General features: G+C 36.2%; 1 protein-coding gene across 3 annotated transcripts; it reads right to left on the bottom strand.

Moving 5' to 3' along the window:
• Positions 1 to 4,576: 4,576 nt before the first annotated feature.
• Positions 4,577 to 18,912, bottom strand: LOC106078891 (uncharacterized). 3 transcript variants are annotated; one of them, XM_056014672.1, is made up of 4 exons: positions 18,756 to 18,912; positions 16,326 to 16,549; positions 9,263 to 9,418; positions 4,577 to 4,785 (listed from the first exon to the last, which is right to left on the bottom strand). In XM_056014672.1, the coding sequence occupies exons 2-4, from the start codon at positions 16,543 to 16,545 to the stop codon at positions 4,625 to 4,627; spliced, it is 537 nt and encodes a 178-aa protein (XP_055870647.1). In that variant the 5' UTR covers positions 16,546 to 16,549; positions 18,756 to 18,912; the 3' UTR covers positions 4,577 to 4,624. The 3 variants fall into 3 exon arrangements, with proteins under 3 accessions (XP_055870647.1, XP_055870646.1, XP_055870645.1); XM_056014671.1 differs by having other exon boundaries at positions 18,660 to 18,903; XM_056014670.1 differs by lacking the exon at positions 18,756 to 18,912 and adding an exon at positions 17,393 to 17,436.
• Between the last annotated feature and the right edge of the window lie 2,517 nt (positions 18,913 to 21,429).

The raw sequence follows: 21,429 nt of genomic DNA, 5'->3' as shown, positions 1-21,429 counted from the left end.
GGGTCCACATACATCTGAGAACATACATCTGAAAACATACATCTGAGAACATACATCTGAGAACATACATCTGAGAACATACATCTGAGAAATTACATCTGAGAACATACATCTGAGAACATACATCTGAAAACATACATCTGAGAACATACATCTGAGAACATACATCTGAGAAATTACATCTGAGAAATTACATCTGAGAAATTACATCTGAGAACAATTTTTTTCTTGTTTGAAAATAAACAAGGGTAATCATAGGTTGGTGCTGACTGACTGTAATTTGACAGCAGTCACGAGGATAACAACTAGTAAGCTAGATCCACATCTCCGGAACATTACGCTCAAGTGTAAACAGTGAAATACTTCACATTAAGTACAACTGTACAAGTACTGTACCATTGTCGTGAAATTTCGTGATGTAAAAAAAAACAAAACACTATAGCAAATTTTTTTAAAAAAATTCATCAAATTAATTTCAGAAATGGCTAATGTTTTGATTGTTCAATTGGAAGTTTAAAAAAGAAAAGTAATGTATAACACAGTATAAATGTGAATTAAAAGATATAGGCCTACACAGTTAGCTAGCATATTATTTTTCTGATTTGTAATTACATTTTTCATATACATATATGCTGCCCCCGATTCCCAAAACTTTTGTAATGCGGCCCTCGATGGGAAAAGGTTACCCACCTCTGCTCTAGAACAAACTCATACAAGTGCTCTTTCTTCCCTATGGCCATTAGAGAATGGAATAGGTTGCCTGCACCAGTCAGGAAAACCAACGACTTAGCAGAGTTTAAGTCATTGATTAGCATGCATGACTAGATTGACACATAAAATGCATAGGACGTAATTATCTTCTTTTTTTGAAGTAACGTCGGTAATATATAAGAAAAGAGTGAATGAGAATTAATAAATTTTAAGAAGAAAAAAAGTCTACCTGAACATCTTTTTGCCAAGCACAACGACCAACCGCCTTTACTTTTCCCCAACTAATGTCAGGTACCCATTAGAGCTGGGTGGACTCAGAGGCGCCCAAGTATCCCGAAGTTAAAAATCCCACTATTCCCCAGGATTCAATCCTGGGACCTCGGTTCGGAAGCAAAAAATGTATGTAAAAAGGAAGAACTCCGTCCTTAAAACTATGTCTACCAATAATGCACAAGTTATTTCCCTTATTCGATATAAAACAAAATAATTAGTATTACAAATAATTAATTGAGCAATTGAGTATTTTTGTTTATTGGTTCATGTTTCGTTAAGTACAGCGGAAGTAGTCAAGGTCAACGAAACTCGCCTGCTCCCTGAACTCTTAAATCTCCTCCGCCTTTGCGCGGTAGCAGGTCATGTCTCAAAAATACGCAAAGACAGTCACAATATATAAGAACAAAGGAGACCGGAGTGACTGAAACAATTATAAGGGTATCTCTCTCCTCAGCATAGTTGGCAAAATCTTTGCTAAAGTGGCACTATCCAGGCTGCAAGTGATAGCTTCTATAGTCTATCCAGAGTCTCAGTGTGGATTCAGGAGTTGCAGATCCACCAAAAACATCCTCTCTAAGACTATTGCAGGAGAAATTCAGAGAGACAGACCCCTTTACATCGTTTTTGTAATCTGACTAAAGCCTTTGACTTGTTCAGCAGAAGTGGCCTTTTCAAACTCCTAAGGAAAATAGGTTATCCTCCCAAACTACTGTTTAATGAGTGCTTTCATGAGGAAACAAAGTGTACAGTGAAATTCAATGGAGCCCAATCAGGACCTTTTGAGGTTAGCAGTGGTGTCAAGCAGGGAATTGTGCTCGCACCTACTCTGTTTGGCATTTTCTTCTCCTGCTTACTGTATTATGCCAACAACGACACCAACGAAGATGTATTTCTCCATACAGGATCTTCTGGAAAACTCTTTAATGTATTGTTATAACTCTGCCATGCGCACCGCCATCTAAGCTAGAATGTGCGCACTGTGATAAACTAGACTGAGAAGGATGTCAACATTAGGAAGAGAAGGGAACGATTTCCGCCCAAGTCTAGAGCTGAAGTGAAAAGACTGTGCCTAAGAAAGATGTTGTTTTTGTGTACCTGTGATGTCGTGTAAATAAACGTCTATGTCTCGTTGAGTTGCCTCACTTAAGTTATTACAGTATCAAGGTTGCGGGCAAAAACCAAAGTTAGGAAGGCACTTATCAGGGAATTCATGTATGCTGACGATGCAGCTATTGTGGCAGACTCTGATACTCAGCTTCAGTTCCTGGTTGACAAACTATCTGCTGCTTACCAGAAGTTCGGCTTAAACATTAGTCAAAGCAAGACTAAGATACTAGTTCAGAACACAAATACTGCACCTAACGTAACTATTAATGGTCAACCACTAGAAATTGCTGACCATTTTGGCTATCTTGGCTCCATCATATCCAACGATTTTCTACTGGAAAGGGGAAAAGATCATCTCTCGAGACGTAAAATGCCACAGACCAGACTTCCGGTTCGGAAGCCAAGCGCTTTACTGCTCAGCCACCAAGCCTGCTGTGGCGTCATGTGATCAATGCTTATTAAAATTGAAGTTATTAAGATAGATAAAGGGCATCGACATGTGTTTTACACGAATTTCATATCTAGTAAATGTGTCTATTGAAAGTGAAATCGCAAAGATATTGGCGTTTATGAAGTTATCAATAAGATTGAATTTTAGTGAAGAAAACTTTTAATTTTAAGAGCATTTTATTATTTTTGCACCTTGTTATGCATTTTACAAAAGTTTGAATTGTTTCAATCGTCGTTACAAACACGACAGATTCCGTTAGAAGCTCGTAAAGACTGTCTCTAATTTTTAATCTTACATTTTAATATATTTAATTTGTAAAGTAAAGTGTCTTTTTCAGACTTTGCGATCTACTAATACACGTAGTAACTATTTGGTAAAGTGTCATAAAAAACGAACTATTAAAATAAATTGGACAATCATTTTATAGTTGTTTAACCACCATTGAAAGTACGTAATTAGCTCAATGCCGGTTTTATGGTTGAACAAAAAAAAAGGAAATATTTTTAAGTGTGTTTGTTTTGCGGGGGACACCTTAGACGGACCACATTGTGTGACACCCACCCAAGTGACGCCACTGCAACTTTACATACATTTATTGTCAAGTAGTTGAAGTTCTTTTCATATAGATCATCTAGGACTAGAATATCATTGAAATAAAACAGTTAAAAGGGGAGCCACTCCTCCTTCTCTTAGTACACAAAGACAGGTTTTCCAATGACTAAATACACTTCTATGAAAGCAATAATGAAACCAAAATGTACTCTCCTAGTGGCTTAATTTGAGGTTTGATCCACAAAACATGTCACTACATGTCTAGATGAGAATAAGACGTACATTCATTCCCCTGGTGACGCTGAATACCTGTGCTCCTCAACACACACACACCTCACCAAGTAATGTAGCGTTAAGGAGGACACGACTTCCTGACACGGGAAGGAGAGAGGACGCAGAATCTGAATTCATTTTTCAAAGTGTGAATAACTATTTTCAGTATGGTTATTAACTCTTTCTCTCCTAACTGACGATACCAGCGTTGATTCCACCAGAATGTGGTAAATAATTACGGAGAGAAAGAGTTAATTATTGTTGCAGGGCCAAGGTATTTTTCCCCTGAACTATTCAATTACTTATTTATTTATCTATTTGTCCATTGTTACTTCATAATAATTAGCTTGTTTGTTTTACAACTGTAAGTTAAAATTGTGATTCAGTACATTTCCCAAATTTGTAGTTGCTGCTATCCTGAAGTCGTAAAACGACTGTGTGGTTCATGTCGTAAAAATTGTCTGGAGGTACATCCTCGTCCACATATACAACAAAATTAATGAATTAATTAAAGATAATTTGATTGACTAATTTAGTTGTATAATTTTGAATGGATTGATGTGTTGTCATCGACAATGAATAATTGTGAAAAGTCTTAACTTTATCCGAGAATGGAAAGTCGGAGAAATAAGCCTGCTAAAGAATTTGACCAGTCAGTCAAACAGAGTGAGTTGATATAGGCTTGGTAAAATCGTTGGCAACATGACAGTAAGACGACTGTCTTATTTAACAAGAAGATGATATCAATAATAACCCCTCTTACAGATGCGCGTTCGCAACAAAATTGTTTAGTTTTCACTTTGTTTATTCAATTATTAGTAAGCATTAAAATGCATTAAAATCTACAGGTACAGAAACTTATTAAAATTTGCATTTAGATATATATTCATTTTATTTATCAGTGAGCATAAAAAATACACGAAAGTACAAAGGTACATAAACTAATTAAAATTTACAAAGAAACGTTACATCTGAACGGGATTACACATAGATCAGAAATAAAAGAATAGTTTTAAAAAAATAAAAATAAAAGCAGTATAAATCATCTTTTGTCATTTCCTCTCGCTCTCTCTCTCAGTCTCTCTCTGTCTCTGTCTCTCTTTCTCTCTCTCTAAAGGACTTACAGACAAACTCATATGCTAAATTATTGTTTTTATGTTTGACACTGTGTAAGTGTTTCTGTGAGAAGATAGTGTTTATTTGGGGGGGGGGGGGGGGGAACTACATAACTCAAGAGACATTATAGTAGCACACCCCCTAGCTGGCAACAAAAAACACCACTCCGCCTATACAGATGACGATACCACCGACAGCACTCAGGATGAGGGAGTACCCGATGTCTAAACCCGCTTTGTCCATTTCATACTTCTGATACACGCCTCCGCCAAAGCAACTGGTACTGATGATAACACACAAGACTGAAACAAAACAAAATGCAAATTTTATCTTTAAAAAAAATAAGTAACGTCATCAACAGACAAGCTTTAAATGATAAAATAATAACTGTCTAATTAATTTTGTGTTGTTTTTTTTTTGGCTAAAAGGGCGGGGACTCATTATAAAGCGCTCTTTAATTTGGGAGGGAGATAAATATAAAAGAAAAGTAATAGCAAGTAGATAGATAGATAGATAGATAGATAGATAGATAGATAGATAGATAGATAGATAGATAGATAGATAGATAGATAGATAGATAGATAGATAGATAGATAGAAAAATAGATAGATAGATAGATAGATAGATAGATAGATAGATAGATAGATAGATAGATAGATAGATAGATAGATAGATAGATAGATAGATAGATAGATAGATAGATAGATAGATAGATAGTTTCCTCATCCATGGAAGTATTTCACACACAGATCCTGTTTATTTTTCTGCCAGTCAGTTTTCTATATTAATATTGTTATAAACTTGGTGGTGGCACAGAGAGGGGTAGTGGTGTGTGTGTAGTCAGCCGACGCAAATCGCCCCAGGCCAGCGCTAGAAGAGCGGTCAACCGTGACGAGTTACGACGGTCAGCCGAGACGAGTGTCAACACGGCGGTTCGGGAAGGATCGACGGCGGTCCGGGAAGGATCGACGTCGTGAACAGAGCTCAGGAGCGTCACGAGAGTTGTAGTCATCTGACCACCTAGAAACGTCGAGCGGCGTTCTGTCCGGTTCGAGAAGGCCAGTAGGGACCCTATATAAGAACGGAGGCGACGCAGTCAAGACGGTTCAGAAAGCGGGTTTACGACAGGAGTTCAGAACACGGTCGACTACAGCACAGTTCAACGATGTGGTCCTGTACGGAGCATTACGACGGTTCAGTGCGGAGTACTGTCAAGTACAGTTGAGACGAACGGCGTCTTGATCTTGGTCTGTGATCGAGTCCGACACAACGAGCCCAAGTGTGTGAAGTCAGTCCCGAACTGTTGAACTCAGTGCAAGCCCGAAAAGAGACAGAGAGGCCAGTGCAAGACTTGATACGGCGGAACGGTGTTATTGGAGAGATATTTGTTATCGCAGAGCTATTTGTACTGTTCTACGTGCTGCCAATTGTACAGTATTGGCTGTTATTTATGGACATTAAACCTTTACATTATTTTGGAGCCCTGACTTGTCAAGTTCTTTAAGTTGGTGGTGTATGGTGCAGTTAGCAGAGAGCCTGGATAGTGAGATTCGTAACAATATAAAGACGAGAATTCAAGCTATAGCATGAGAAGAACTGAAGGATGTAAATGCTACAGGATTTTTAGCAGATCAGGGGAGAAAACTTTGACACGTGTAGATTTTTAAATTACCTTTTCGGTTTCTAATTAATTAATAGAAAGCTTTTTCTTTGTCGTTTTAGCACATACAACCTTGAACCTCGTAAGTACATACAACTTTGCACCTCACCAGCTTCAAATACTTCTTCTTCCCTAGTGCTATTAGACTAATTAGAGCATGGAATGGGTTGCCCCAGCCAGTCAGAAAAACCAATGACTTGGCAGAATTTAAGTTATTGGTTAATATTCATGACTAAATGCATGACGCGTAGGACGTCTTTTTTGAAGTAACGTCTGTATTGTATAAGATAAGAGATTTATCATAAAATCAAAGCATTTCTCCTAAGCGAACAGTACAAGAGGAATCATGGTATCCCCTCTTGTGATATACGCATCTTTAATATGTCTTTTTTAGAGTTCCGAAACTAGTTTAGTAATAATCAAGTCAATGTAAGATTAAGTACTTCGATGAGACAAATACAAATAGCGAGAATACATTCATCCATTGTGTTTCAATCGGTGCAATAAAGTGTTCGCATCAAGTAATTTAAGACTTGAATTATATTTAAAAGGAGAGGATCGACTGATAAAGATTTTTTTAAAATTATATTTTCTGTATACATATTAATAGCTTTCTTCAGGGCCGGTTTTAGGCCACTGCAACCTATGCGGTCGCAATGGACCCCGCTAATTCTAGGTGTATATTATTACATTAAACCATTATTACTTATATATATCTATATTATAAAGTAGAATGTGTGGTGTATGTATGTATGTATGTTACTTATAGACATCAAAACCGCTTGACCAATCTTGATAAAACTAGGCAGGAATGTTCCTTAGGTACTAACTTAGACCGTAGTGTATGTATTGTAGCCCTAAAACAAACTTAAGACCCTCAAAAAAAATAAAGTTGTCCGACTCTATTACAGCTATAGTAATTTATGGATCTAGGCCATGTCTACAATGTTGACATGAGAAAAGATAGAAAGGATTTAGACCTAGATCTAATTTTAAGAAATACACTTTGCGCAGATAGTTTTTTACTTTAACACATGAAAATACAAAGGAAGGTCCATTGATTTCATTATATAATAAAATTAACCTTCAATTTTATGTTTCAAAAGCATTTTTTACATAAATTAGTTACTGATATCTGTGACTACAGATTTCCTGGCGAACTTTTTTTCATTAGACAATACCGTAATGAATCGCGTACTAAATATTAATTCGTTTAATTGTTTACTTTATAATCCCATCCCTAGATCTAAAACTCTAATTCAACTCTAAGATGATAAACCTTCTCTTCGCACAGATAGTTTTATACTTTAACACATAAACATATTAATTAAAGTCCATTCATTTCATATTTTGATCAAATAAACATTCAAATTTGGTTTTCTAAAGCTACATTCATTTACGAAAGCTGCGAAGCAGAGTTGAGATAGGCCTAGATCTATATTCATTCATGAATCGCGTACTAAAAATTATTTCGTTTAATTGTTTACTTTATAAACCCATTCATTTAACAAAGCTATCGCTCTTTTCGTTTTTAATAGATATGAATGTATCGGCTTCGGGTAATCCCATTTTCGCAAACCTAATTTTATTTTCGTAGCGAAAGAGAAAAAAAACTTGAAAGGATCATTAGTTAAGTTTAACATACATCTAAATCCAATCCACTAGATTAGTAAACACAAACTTAGACCCGCAGGCCGCGGGTAATGTCTGGCGAACATTAGACATTACCAAATGGTTACACATTAACAGTGATTAACACATCTCTCTACTGAGTCTATTCCTAGGCCTAGGTCTAAAACTTTTATTGAACTCTAAGATGATAAAACTTCTTTTCGCAAAGATAGTTTTGTGCTTTAACACATAAACATACTAATTATTGTCCATTCATATTCATATTTTAATCAATTTAACATTCAAATTTGTTTTTCTAAAGCATTTTTAATACATTCGTTCGCTGTTCGCTAAAGTTGCGTAACCGTGTTGAGATAGGTCTATATTCATTCATGAAAAAAGGTCACACATGTGCAACACAGAATGAACGCTATTAAAGCCAATTTTTAACTCTAGATTAATGTAGATTTAGATCTATGTCTACCTCAAGATCTACTTTATACTGTAACACATGAACATACAAAATTAAGTCTATTCGTCTTAAATTTTAATCAAATATATGTAGGCCTACAAGCAAATGTTTTAATTTGAACAAATGGATTTAAGCCTATTAGCTATTCTGATTTGATAGCTTCATTCACACTATTTTTACATTGACACATTCGCTTTACTTATTACATTATTATTTCGTTTAATTGTTTACAAAACACTCTCAGTGACTATATCGACAGTAATGCGCAAATAAAGACCCGCGGGTCGCGGGTAACATATGTCTAGTATATATATATATTAACAGGGTTTCCGCGGCCTCTTCATTTTCCATGGCCTCCTTGAAATCTCCTGTAATTTCAAGGATACAAAAATCTCCTTAAATTATTAAAATCTCATGAAAACTCAAAAATTTCCTGAAAAATTGTCAATTTTAGGGTACCAATCCTATGCGCGATAAAAAACACAACAACAACCTGCAAAGTGTATTTTCTAATACAAAATATTTATTTTGATATTATTCTTATCTCTGCCTAGACTGGGCCCTGCGCAATCGGTTTTGCATAGTTCACCGCAATAGGTAGGGCCGGCCATGGCTTTCTTCAAATATATAATGCCATCCGAGTCGTTGGTATTCAATCTTTACATTCAAATGTGCTCGATGTATCTCGAATAATTAATCTGAGAATTGACTTCGGGTGAAAACTGTGGATCTTTGTAGTTTTCGATTCCTTTATAATTATAGTTATGTTGAAGGATGTACTTCCTATGGCTAAAATTCAACAACGAAAAAACGCTTTAATTTTGTTTGTTTTACAAATACTTTATACCCATGTGCATATAATATGCACACACAAAAATTTAAACCTTTTTCAGAAGACCAAGACTAGTCATTTCTCAAATTCGAGCAAGATTATGGCGATAAAATAAAAATCTCCCATTGCATTTTTAGGTTGAGAAAAAAAAACAGACAGACAGACAGCACAAAACAACAATAGCTATAGTAGACATTTACTTACGTGCTAAAATTCCAGCTACCATTATAATGAACTTCAAAGTTTGCGTTTCTGGTTTAGCAAGAACACGCATAATAAAATGATAGCAAGCCAGACCTAAAGCTGCTATTCCTGCCACCATGCCCAGAATAGAAAAGGCACTTGCAGCCTTCCATGTATCTGTAACCAAAAAAGTCGAAAAACTATAATCATATAATCATATCAAGTTCAATATAATCATATCAAGTTCAATATAATCATATCAAGTTCAATATAATCATATCAAGTTCAATATAATCATATCAAGTTCAATATAATCATATCAAGTTCAATTTTAGGCGAAATTAAAATATATGCGCTTAACGATAATATGATGTCTCCAGTGATACTATAAACAAGAAGCTAATACAAATATAGAGATTTCATATACACTATATACTGTTAGACACCTTATTTATATAGTTTAGTTATTTAGCGACGCACCAAAGAAGACGCATATTGAACGGGACTAGTGACGTTTGGGATATGTTGGGTTAGAGACCGGAAAATCAGTTAGCGATAGAATACTCCAGGGTAACGACGTGTTTAGTGACAGAGACTTCTACTGTGGCTTTTTATCAGAATAAATCTATGTGAAATTGTTCATCAGTGTTGACTACATCTCTTCACTAGTTACAACCGATGTTGTTTTATTATGTATGGATTGTTGTTCAACTACACGGAATACACCCGAACAATTACACACAAACGCTTGCAGAGTAATTGGTTGAGATCCAACAGTCATCCATAGTTGACATCAAGACAGCCTGAATAAGCAACATCACAATACCTAAGCCCAAAGTCAGATCCTGAATTTTTATTTTTTAAGAACCGCTAGCCTATTTTAGTTTTGATGCCTCCTCTTGTTCTGGAGTGTTTTTTGTTTGTGTGTGTTTCTATGGTGACGGTGGGGTAGTGTAAATGATGCAAGAGAAGCAGCTTTGTCGTACGACAGACGACTCCAGATTGCCAGAGTGAAAAGACATGTTTTTGTAGTGAGCTAGTTTTTGTTCAAAATATTATTTTACATTATTCCCAAAGACTACTACATTTATTTATTTAACCTCAAGTTATAATTTGTCTATATTGTAATAAAAGTTATTTCAAATTTTACAAGTTAAAAATAATACGCTAACACTGTTGTCTGCCAGCAGTTAGTACAATAAGTCAAAGACCATCCACATCACCTCTTTTTCAATTTAAGCCATGTACTTTGGAGCAAGGTTTATAGGTTATTGTTGCTGGGTTTTTTGGCTTTGAAATGTGGTCTCACTTTTTTCAATGGTCAGAAATGTATCTTGAATCAACGAGCGCTCATGTTGCAAACTTTATATGTGTGTGATAATGTCTCTCTTTTGGTTTATGCCTAAAACGCCGAGGTCTAGACTCTAGACAACTCCTTAAACTCGTCCGTTAAGAACTACAATTCACTGGCAGTAAAGGTTGAGAAGAAGTCTCCACTAATCACATCAGTGAGGTCCTTGTGTTGGATGCTAAGTTTCTTTTGCATCAGCTTGCAAGCGCCGATGTGTTTTTGGTACATTTCTAGAATGCAATGCTGATCTGAGGGGATATTTCCTATAGTGTTGAAACTTCGATTAATTACTCATATACAATTTCGATACCAATACTTAAGAGTTCAATTATGTATATACCATGTTGGAGGACTGACATATACCATGTTATAGGATTGAGATATACCATGTTGTAGGGCTGAGATATACCATGTTTTAGGGTTGAGATATACCATGTTGTAGGGCTGAGATATACCATGTTGTAGGGCTGAGATATACCATGTTGTAGGGCTGAGATATATCATGTTGTAGGACTAAGATATACCATGTTGTAGGGCTCTAATATCCCATGTTATAGGATTGAGATATACCATGTTGTAGGAATGAGATATACCATGTTGTATGATTGAGATGTATCATGTTATAGGACTGAGATATATCATGTTATAAAACTGAGATATACCTTGTTGTAGGGCTGAGATATATCATGTTATAAAACTGAGATATACCTTGTTGTAGGGCTGAGATATATCATGTTGTAGGACTGAAATATACCATGTTGTAGGATTGAGATATACCATGTTGTAGGACTGAGATATATCATGTTGTAGGACTGAGTGGTTGTACAATCTGTTGTTTCATGGTTCATGATGTAACGTAGGCTGAGGAGTGGGAAGGGGGAATGAGTTCGGAACTTGTAAACAAAAGACACGGACATCCTTAGGCCGATTTTATCAGTTGCTTCAAACTGGGACTCGCACCTGGCAGGGGCCCCGCAAATTACATTAAGCATATCACTATCAATCATTGCTCTGGTTACAGGCTTTTAGAGATGTAGGACTTACAACATTAACATATTTAGTGTATCGTACGATTAATGTAACTTTAATTACCCACTGGCGCCTAGTGTATTTATTGCTCTCCTATGCATGGTGTATAATACATGTTGATGCAATGATCTACTAAATAGTAATAGTTGTCATTGTAAAAATTTGGCCCCGCCATTTGTAAGGCCGGCCCTGTCAAAACATACTTGGTTGCTGGACACTTTTGTTGTGACTGTATGGGTTGTGAAGAGGGGAGTTAGTTGTTTTTTTTCCCTCCCAACCAGTAACATGATTGTGATCTTGGATTGGAGGGTACATTATAGTATGGACTGGATTTATTTCGGTTCCTGACCTATGTCAGTGTGGCATTAACTCTTTCTCTCCGTAATTATTAACCACATTCTGATGGAATCAACGTTTGTATTGTCGGTTAGGAGAGAAAGAGTTAAGAGTTGCTTTGTCCCTTTCATTTTCATGTGGAAACATTTAATACAATTCGATGTTGTAAAACAGCAAAACATACAATTTGGCTCACAATAAAATCATAAATACAGGAACATTACCTTACGCCACTACTTTATAGTCCATTAGCCGTCTGAACATTACATGTTAAAGATTTTCATAAATAGAGGAACATTTATGAATACGGTAGCAAACTTTTTAGTGTATCAGATGTACAAAAATGAAGCTGTTGATTAGCTATAATAGACTTATTGTGTTTTTTTATTAACTCTTTCTCTCCTTTATTATTTAACACGTTCTGGTGGAATCAACGTTGATATCGTCAGTTAGGAGAGAAAGAGTTAAGTATAATTTAATTGTTTTTAGCACTGCGATTTGTATAGGTCCTTCCGTTTGTAGCACAAAATAATTTGACTATTGGAAAAGTATTACACTTTGATTCTAGGACTTAACAGTGATTTTAAAACATATAGGTAGTCAAGGAGAGTTGATACGAAGATCAACTACTTCATATATCAGTGGCGTAGCTAGGGTGAGGAGAGGCGGGGGTCCAAATTTGAAAATCCCCTAGGGCCTCCACTTAAGGGGGGGCCCCCAACTCAGTGTCAGATTTTTTTTACATTAAATATTAAGCGATTGCCATGTTATCTTGCTATTCATGTCGTTATGTAAATGAGTGACCATGTTGCATGTATTTCACACATTAGACTTATATATTTATCTCATGTCATGATGTCGAATGTCAACAATGCAGGGGCCCATAATGAGGATACGTCCCCCGGGCCCCCAAATCCCTTGCTACACAACTGCCACATAGGGATATCTGTTCCACTTTTTCGGAGGCATATTTTCTAAGTACAAAATAAAAGAAATATTTTTATTTTCTTAAAGAGTGTCGATTGGTCTTCTCGATTGTCTTGCGGTCATACCCTGCTCGCTACCATCCCCGTCAGGAGGTTTGGACCAGAAAGTAGATTATCTTCAACTTTGAATGAGCATCCAAAACATGAAAAAACTTTTTTTTTAATTTGCCCATTTTATTCTTCAAAAAAAAAAGACTCCTGTTTTTCAATAATGCCTTTTTAGTTTCAGTTTGTTTGAGTATAGATCAAATATTTGAAAAGGTGTCTATTCTAAATAGTACAACGAGGTAGCCTACTTGCCGAGTTATTGTTTAATTCTAGTTGTTAAGTGGTTAAATGTACAAACGTAGCGCTGAGATCTATACTACTAGGAAGCTAATAAAAAGGAAAATGATTCTCCTCTATTAAACCACATATTTATAAGCTACATATTTATACTATGTCTCAAGCAATAAACTTCATAACATAAAGAAATATTTAGCTCGCAGTTTTAAAAAAAAAAACATTTCCTTTCGATTGTGTAATCAAGGCCGGCATAGACAAACTAAGCAGGGCCTCTGATATGTGGGGGACCTCGCAAAAAAATTATATAGAAGAAATAGCGAAACTTGAGCCGATTGTTATTGTTGAGTACACTATGTTTAAAATAAATTGCACAATTTTATTTATTCACTCTTTATTATTTATTTTTCTATTCCTTTTGGGGCAAACTAATTCACTTTGCCTAGGGGCCTCCAGTAATCTACAGCCGGCCCTGGTGTAACTGCCTGTAATGTCAGCGCTAACGCAATTTATAATTAACAGAATGATCCTTTGACTGCGCATGCGCTTTCTTTCAGTTTCGTATTTTTTGTTATGCTGTACACAGTTTCGGTACAGAAGAGATGCAGAATTATGGGTTAGTTTCTTGGTAAAAAAAAATACAATTTTTAACAAAAGATTTATCAACGACTAGCCAGCCTTATCATGTATTTAATGCTTACCCATTATTTCCAAGTTATCGCTAAAGAGAAGTTACATAGAATTTAGTTGAAGTTACGATGAAAAAATAATTCTAGTGGGGATTTCTTACAATCTTGCTTGTTAAAAAAATAATTATGCGTTCAAAGGCGACGCCAGCGACACAATAGCAGTGTCACTGACTTAAAGGCAGAGTAACGGATCCAAAAGCTAACTTCATCATTGACATATCATTTGCCATAATTCCTTTCAAATATACATTAATTTTGAAAAGTTTCTACAGATAGTCAAATACTATTGAAGTAAAGTAAATGCACGTAAGAAGTCCTAATTTATTTCAAAATGTATCTCCATTGTATTTAGCAGACAAAAATTTAATTCTATATTAAAATTTTAGCATCAAAAAGAGTGTTTCCGGTTGTTTGTGTACTGTAGCCTAAGTTTTGTGTATGGTTTGTGTAAGTATCAAGACTTCCGCAGCATATGGCATGCAAATAAATGCCGAAAAAAAAATTATGACCAATAGCCATCAGGGCTTTAAAAGAGGCATCAGTATTGGAGGTGAAAAGCTAACTAGTGTTAACAGCTTCAAATACCTCGGAGCTATTGTCTCAGATGAGGGAACAAAACCCGAACTATTGGCCCGAATAGCACAGTTCACAGCAGCCCTTTCAAAACTTAAAAAATATGGAAAGACAAGGACTTAGCCCTCGGCACCAAAATCAGACTTATGCGCTCCCTGGTCATGGCCACATTTTTATATGCTTGCGAGTCGTGGACGTTGAATGCAAAGCTAGAGAGGATGATCCTAGCAATGGAATTGAGATGCTACAGAAGGATCCTAGGCATCACATTCAAAGACCGCATCACAAACCAAGAAATCAGAGACAGGGTTACTGCAGCAATCGGAGCCCATGACGACCTGCTAACTATTGTAAAAAGACGAAAGCTTAAAACCTATGGCCACATTACAAGATCTACGGGGCTCGCAAAGACCTGCCTTCAGGGAACAGTGCCAGGTAAAAGAAGAAGAGGCAGACAGAAAAAGCGATGGGAGGACAACATTAAAGAATGGACGGGCCTGACATTGAGAGAGGTTCTAAACAAGGTAAAAAAAAAAGGGAGGAATGGAGAAAGACGGTCGACAAGTCTTGCCTGGTGCCCCAACGGTCCAACAGACGGATAGGTAAAGGTAAAAGAATCTTGTGAGATGATAGTTTTCTTATGGTTTGAAATAAATTATTTCTCTCAGCTGGACAACGTATTACACACAAGTTCATTGACAGGATAGTTCAAGAGATGGCATTACAATCACAAAACCACAAAACAAAAAAACACAACAGGGCCAGGACCGTGACTGAAACGGAGCAGTGTAGGCCATCAGCTCTTTTTTAACTGAGATATAATTTAATAGCATACTGGGAAGAATAAATGCCCTGCCCACTGATTTCATGAAAGACGGCTAAGACGGATTTTAGGAGTCAGTTATAGATATCGGGTCCCAAACAAGGAAATCCTATGCTGAACTGGGAGTCGACCACTTAGTGAGGATGTGACAGAGCGTCACATAAGGTTTGTAGGACATGTTCTCCGACAAAATAAATTACACATACCAAGAGTTGCGATGACATGAAGGCCAATACGAGAAAAGCGCAAACAGGGACGTCCTAGTATAACTTGGCGCCACACTTTCATGTAGGACCTCAGAACACTGGACACCAGGTGGGAAAAGGCTTCAGACATTGCCAGTGACAGATCTTTGTGGAGACCGCTTGCCGCCCAATGCGCTGAACGGCGCGGGTGGATCTAAGTCCTAAGTAAGTCTACCATGGGTGGGAAAAAAAAAATTCGAACTATGGAATTCGGAATACATTTTTAAATACCGAGGTACAAATCTGCACCCAGTCTATGGGAAGCGTGGTCGAGAGGCCAAGTGCGCTTGAACTTGGCTTGGCTTGGCTACCTAGAAGGGGGCTCGAGGTTCGACACCCGACTCGGGCAGAGTTGTGTTTACTGAGCTCCTAAAGGCAGCACGGAAAACCAACAACTAGATACCCCCTGCCCGCCCCCACACACACTGGTCCACAAATGAGATTGGACCAAAAGCGCTCTGAGCATGCTATAAGCATGAAAGTAGCGCTATATAAAAGCTATAATAATAGAGTAGGTATCATACTTTAAGAAGACGATGTGCTTTTTTTCCAATTCCACGTTACCTTCTGTAGTTGTTCTATTAACTCTTTCTCCCCTAAATGACGATACCAACGTTGATTCCACTAGAATGTGGTAAATAATTACGGAGAGAAAGAGTTAATCATATGAATTCCCTCAGACAGTACCTCAAGTCATTACTATTGGATATATTGAATCGATTACTTTATGCCTTATGTAAAACATTGAACATGTGTTAACAAAAAAATACCTGGGATGTTAGTTGAATAGTCAGACAAATCTTTACACTCTGATCCATCGCACAGTTTCCACAGTCCGTACATCTTGGTAACAGAGACACCTCTTGAATCTGTACGTGTTCCAGACGCCCAGCTTGGGGTGGCCAGTCCCACTATGTGCAGTATCAATCCAATACCAAGTAGAACTGTCCCAACACAGTGCACGACGCTGAAACCACCTGGCAGGCCCATGATTCTAAAAAGGAACAAATATAAAAGAAACACACCTGTTAAATCCAACCGAATAAAAACGTTGTTAGTCTGTGTGCTTTTTAGGTCGGTCCTAATAGATGAGAAAAAAAGCAGCGAAAAACTGCTTTCTCTAACTGTAGGCCTACAAATCTTGTATATGACACGGTGTTATAGAGACTGACATCATTTAACAGACACAAAATCTCAAGTTTAGTAGGCCTACTGCGAACAGATTAGCTGCATAACAAGGAAGTTAGAGTTTAAATGTAGACTTTTAATTCATATATTTTGAGTTGTGTTTGCTGAGCGCTTAAAGGCAGCACGGAAACCTTCTCCTAGAACCTAGATACTCCAACAGGTCCACAACAGAGATGGAAGGCACTGAGCATGCTACAGCACGACAGACGCGACGAACAAAAGTTATCTAAATTAGATATGCATCCTTCACAAACGTTTATCTGGGACACGACACGACACGAATAGCGACTTCCAACAGTATTTCTACGGAAAGATATGAAACTGAATGTCTTTTGGAAGGTTATTAACGTAAAAGATACAAAATTTAATAACTCTATGACTAGTTTTCACCAAATAATTTAATCAGCTTGTGAATATTTAATGGTTTTCAAAATAAATAAATAAAATGGCCAACAACGGAGTGAAAGAGAAAAAATAAAAATTAAAACCCAAAGAAAACAGGTTAAATGAGACTCAACTCATGTCCATATCATTTTCAGGCGAGGGCTGGACTTCATATACAATCGTTGTGTACTAAGACGTACAGAATTTTAAACATAGATTCTATTCATTTTCGATACCTGGAAATTGAGATCGTGTATTAAAATACCTAGAAAACGAGAGACTACTTATTTCCATGAGCAGATTCAAGAGGTCCCTCTGACAATGTTAAGTTGACGTCCACGACTAGGGCCTCTTCACGTGGCGTTCAGTCATGAATGTTGGTATTTAAGGCTACGAGGACAGCCATCAGCAGAAAAGGACATCCATCAATAAAGAGGACAGCCATCAGCAAAAAGGACAGCCATCAATAAAGAAGACAGCCATCAGCAAATAGGACAGCCATCAGCAAAGAGGACAACAATTAGCAAATAGAACAGCCGTCAGCAAAGAGTACAGCCATCAGCAAAGAGGACAGCAATTAGCAAATAGAACAGCCGTCAGCAAAGAAAGAGGACAGCCATCAGCAAAGAACGAAGATCATTCTAAAACTAAAATAAAAGCAAGTAAATCTGAAGCAGAGACAAACTGTAAATCTGAAGCAGAGGCAGACTGTAAATCTGAAGCAGAGGCAGACTGTAAATCTGAAGCAGAGGCAGACTGTAAATCTGAAGCAGAGACAAACTGTAAATCTGAGGCAGAGACAGACTGTAAATCTGAAGCAGAGACAAATTGTAAATCTGAAGCAGAGACAGACTGTAAATCTGAAGCAGAGACAAACTGCCTGTTGCTGTTGTGAATCCGCCTTAACAGGACGAAGATTGGACTTTTATCTTCGAGTTTATGGACATTGCGTGTGTATAAGTGTGGGCGCGAGCGGATCAACCATGACATTGTGAAGGAGACATTTCAATTACAAGGCCATTTAGTATTAAACGTGTAAACAATATAAACTGACGTTATGAGCAGCCAAACGATTCGAAAAAATTTCTCTCTGCCTACAGTTCGATATATATATATATATATATAGGCCTATATATATATATATATAAATATTTCATAAGTATCAATGAGTTTTTGTGAAATAGAAATTTCTTTAATTACTGATACAGATATTTAAATTGATATAGATGACAAGAACATGATTATAGATAATGTATAATGAATAAATAATTTAACTTTACCTACAGAAGTCGTGCAGAAAAATAAGTAAAATATAGATCTATATATATATTCACTATTATATATTTTCCAAGTGTTTTAAAAAAATTGAATCTATCAAATAACTTAGAATCTGGAGAAAACTGGATGAAATTTTAAAAAAATGAGTTTAAAAATAATAATAATTTTTTAGCAAGAATAAAAATAAATAAAAGAGACTTCACGCTTTGAAAAACAAACTGCATATAATTTTTATATATAAATTGTTTACATACGTTTAATATCAAGTAGTTTAATCCTTGTTACTAGATCTACCTTTCTTAACTAAAATGTGATTCTGTCACCTGAACACCTCATGTGAGTCAACCTACCATGCAGGGATGAATTTTCCAATTATTATAAGAATTCCATGAAAGTAATAATGAAAGTAAATTGTAAATTCCGCTTGCTTGATATAATGGGAGATGGGGGGCACGTTTCTGGATGAAAACAAGACAAGTATCTTATACTCCTCCTTGTAACAAGTGAATACCTGCGCTCCTTAACACACATTAAATAGATATAATCGCATCATAAATCAAGCTACATAGCCTTTTAAACTTCGACGGTTCCCATTGAGTTGTCTCACGCTTGCACCTGCGCGAGTCTTTCTTAACAATTTACAAAAAAAACTCACTCGGTCTGTCTGGATGGGTAAAAGATACAACACTTAGTCATTTAGTTATTGGAAATAAATTATAACTTATTGGGAGATGTAGCTGTATATGTTTCCATTAATACTCAGAAAGACACAAAGATAAAGGCACATTCCTCGTTCCATATGCTAGGACAAATTTGCACAAATGCTTCTTCTTTCCTAGTGCTATTAGAGCATGGAATGGGTTGCCTGAGCCAGCCAGGAAAACCAGGGACTTGGCAAAATTATTTACGTCATTGGTTAACATTCATAACAAGATGCATGACGTGTAGGATGTAATCATCATCTTTTTTTTTTTTTTTTAAGTAACGTCTGTATTAAATAAGATAAGTTATTTCCCTTATTACGTTTTGTACGCGTTATTTTCTTTTTCCATTCTTGAATCAAGTTGAAACAAGAATTCATTGTCGACAACAGCACATGAATACATAAAAAAATTTACAATTATTTAATGATTTAATGATTCAGTGGTAATTGATTACATTTGTTTTACATATAAACTGTCAATTTCTAAGGAGAGATATGCCTTGTGTAAAGAAGAAGGTAGTTGCAAAAAAAATTAAACAAACAATAGACTAAAATCCTTCTATTTATTAAGTAATTGAATAGTTCAGAGGCAAACATGTCATCCTTCCATCAATTATAGTTTTTACACCATAGGAGGGTTTTGGGGTTAGAGTTTTATTCTGGCCTCTTGATATAGTATGCAACTTTGAAGGACATGGTCAGCATTCTTTGACGATCCTCCTACTTTTAGTTTCTGGAACATAAGTTGTCTCGTTCTGTTGTGTCTGGTTCTGAGTCGGTCATGTCGAGATAGCTTAGGCCTATCATAGGCGTCGTTTTTCTTGTAATGGGAACGTGAGCTGGTCCAATTCTCATTTATTTAGTCTTTATTGAATATAGAATTTTCATAAGATGATGGAAATGTTGTGTGAATAAAACCCATAACTGAAAGTGTATCTATCATGATGAAAAGTGTATACATGTTTTAGCAAACGACGTAAAAGATATATTTATAAGAGTTAAAATTACTGCAGCACATTTATTTTGTTTGACAGTACACCTGACATAGTGCACATTGATCAGATTCATAAGTTATAAGATTATAAGAAAGAAAAAAGCTGGTGAGGTTTACTTAGTTATAGTAGTCTAAATGTCTAGAAAGGGGATTAACTTGAATTTATGATATGTTGAGCTCAGGGATATAAATAAATGCAGCTTGGGTGTATGAAGCCATAAAGGAGTATAGGAAATTTTAAGAACCAACAGAAAAGTTATTTAATAGATGTGTATAACATTCAATTTATATGGTCAACATTCTTTTCAGAAAATGCTTTTGGCCTAAAATGTTTGGTACAATTGAAAATTTTTTTCGTTAAAACATTATAGCCTTTAGAGGCGCAGCTTAAGATCTGTTGCCAGATGTCTTTTATTTTACCTATCTTTGCTTTTTGCGGGGAAGTTATACTAGAAGGCCAAAGATACATAAGAGTAGGCCTACCTTTAAACTATTGACAAAGTGGTGGCTAATTAAACTTTTTCTTTACCAAAAAGCATAACTCGTTCGACAATGAACAGACGACACTTTCACAGCGAGCACATTCATTAAAAATAAAATCGTTAAAGACATCAATTTATGTGATTGATACGTTCAGAAGTTTAAAATCCAGAAAAGAAAAAAACATTGTAAGGTTGCATTGTTGCAAAATTGAACGATAGATAAATTGTCATTTATATTTGTTTAACAATCAATTAATGTAGTTAATTATAAATTATGTGTATTATGGCTCAACAGACAAAAAATATGAATTTTTTTTAGGGCTGCACCGGGTAACACCCACCCTAGTGACGCAACTGGCTATAGTTATTATGAATGCCACAAGGTCGACTTTCACAAGACATTCTGTAAGGTGATTTAACATAAGGCAGGAGATACGCTGGTCGTCCACTGCTAAGGTATACTGATGTGTGCAAACGCGACTTTAAAGCTCTTCAAAATCGACACTAACAGCTAGGAAAAGGTGGCACTGGATAGATCCACATGAAGAGCGAGCATTAAAGGAAATGTCCTGGATTGCAAATGTCATACACAACAGTTGTAGAAAGAAGGGTGAAAGTACACAGGATTGGCCTCTTTAGTCACACAAGAAGTTGAAAAGTGAAAAAATTGTCTCTCGAGACGCAAAATGCCACAATTATTTTTTATAATATTTAGTTAAGGTCTAGAATATGATGCGTTTTTGTGTGTGTGAGAGTTTTGCCTTGGAGGAGAAATCCTTGCTAGTTATCTTTCAATGTGATGAATGTTATAGTTTCTTTGAACAAAAGTTAAGAGTGTACGTGTA

This window comes from Biomphalaria glabrata, chromosome 16, assembly GCF_947242115.1.
Source record: "Biomphalaria glabrata chromosome 16, xgBioGlab47.1, whole genome shotgun sequence".
NCBI lineage: Eukaryota > Metazoa > Mollusca > Gastropoda > Planorbidae > Biomphalaria > Biomphalaria glabrata.
The sequence above is the reverse complement of the archived record's forward strand: the minus strand, read 5'-3'. Positions and strand labels throughout refer to the sequence as shown.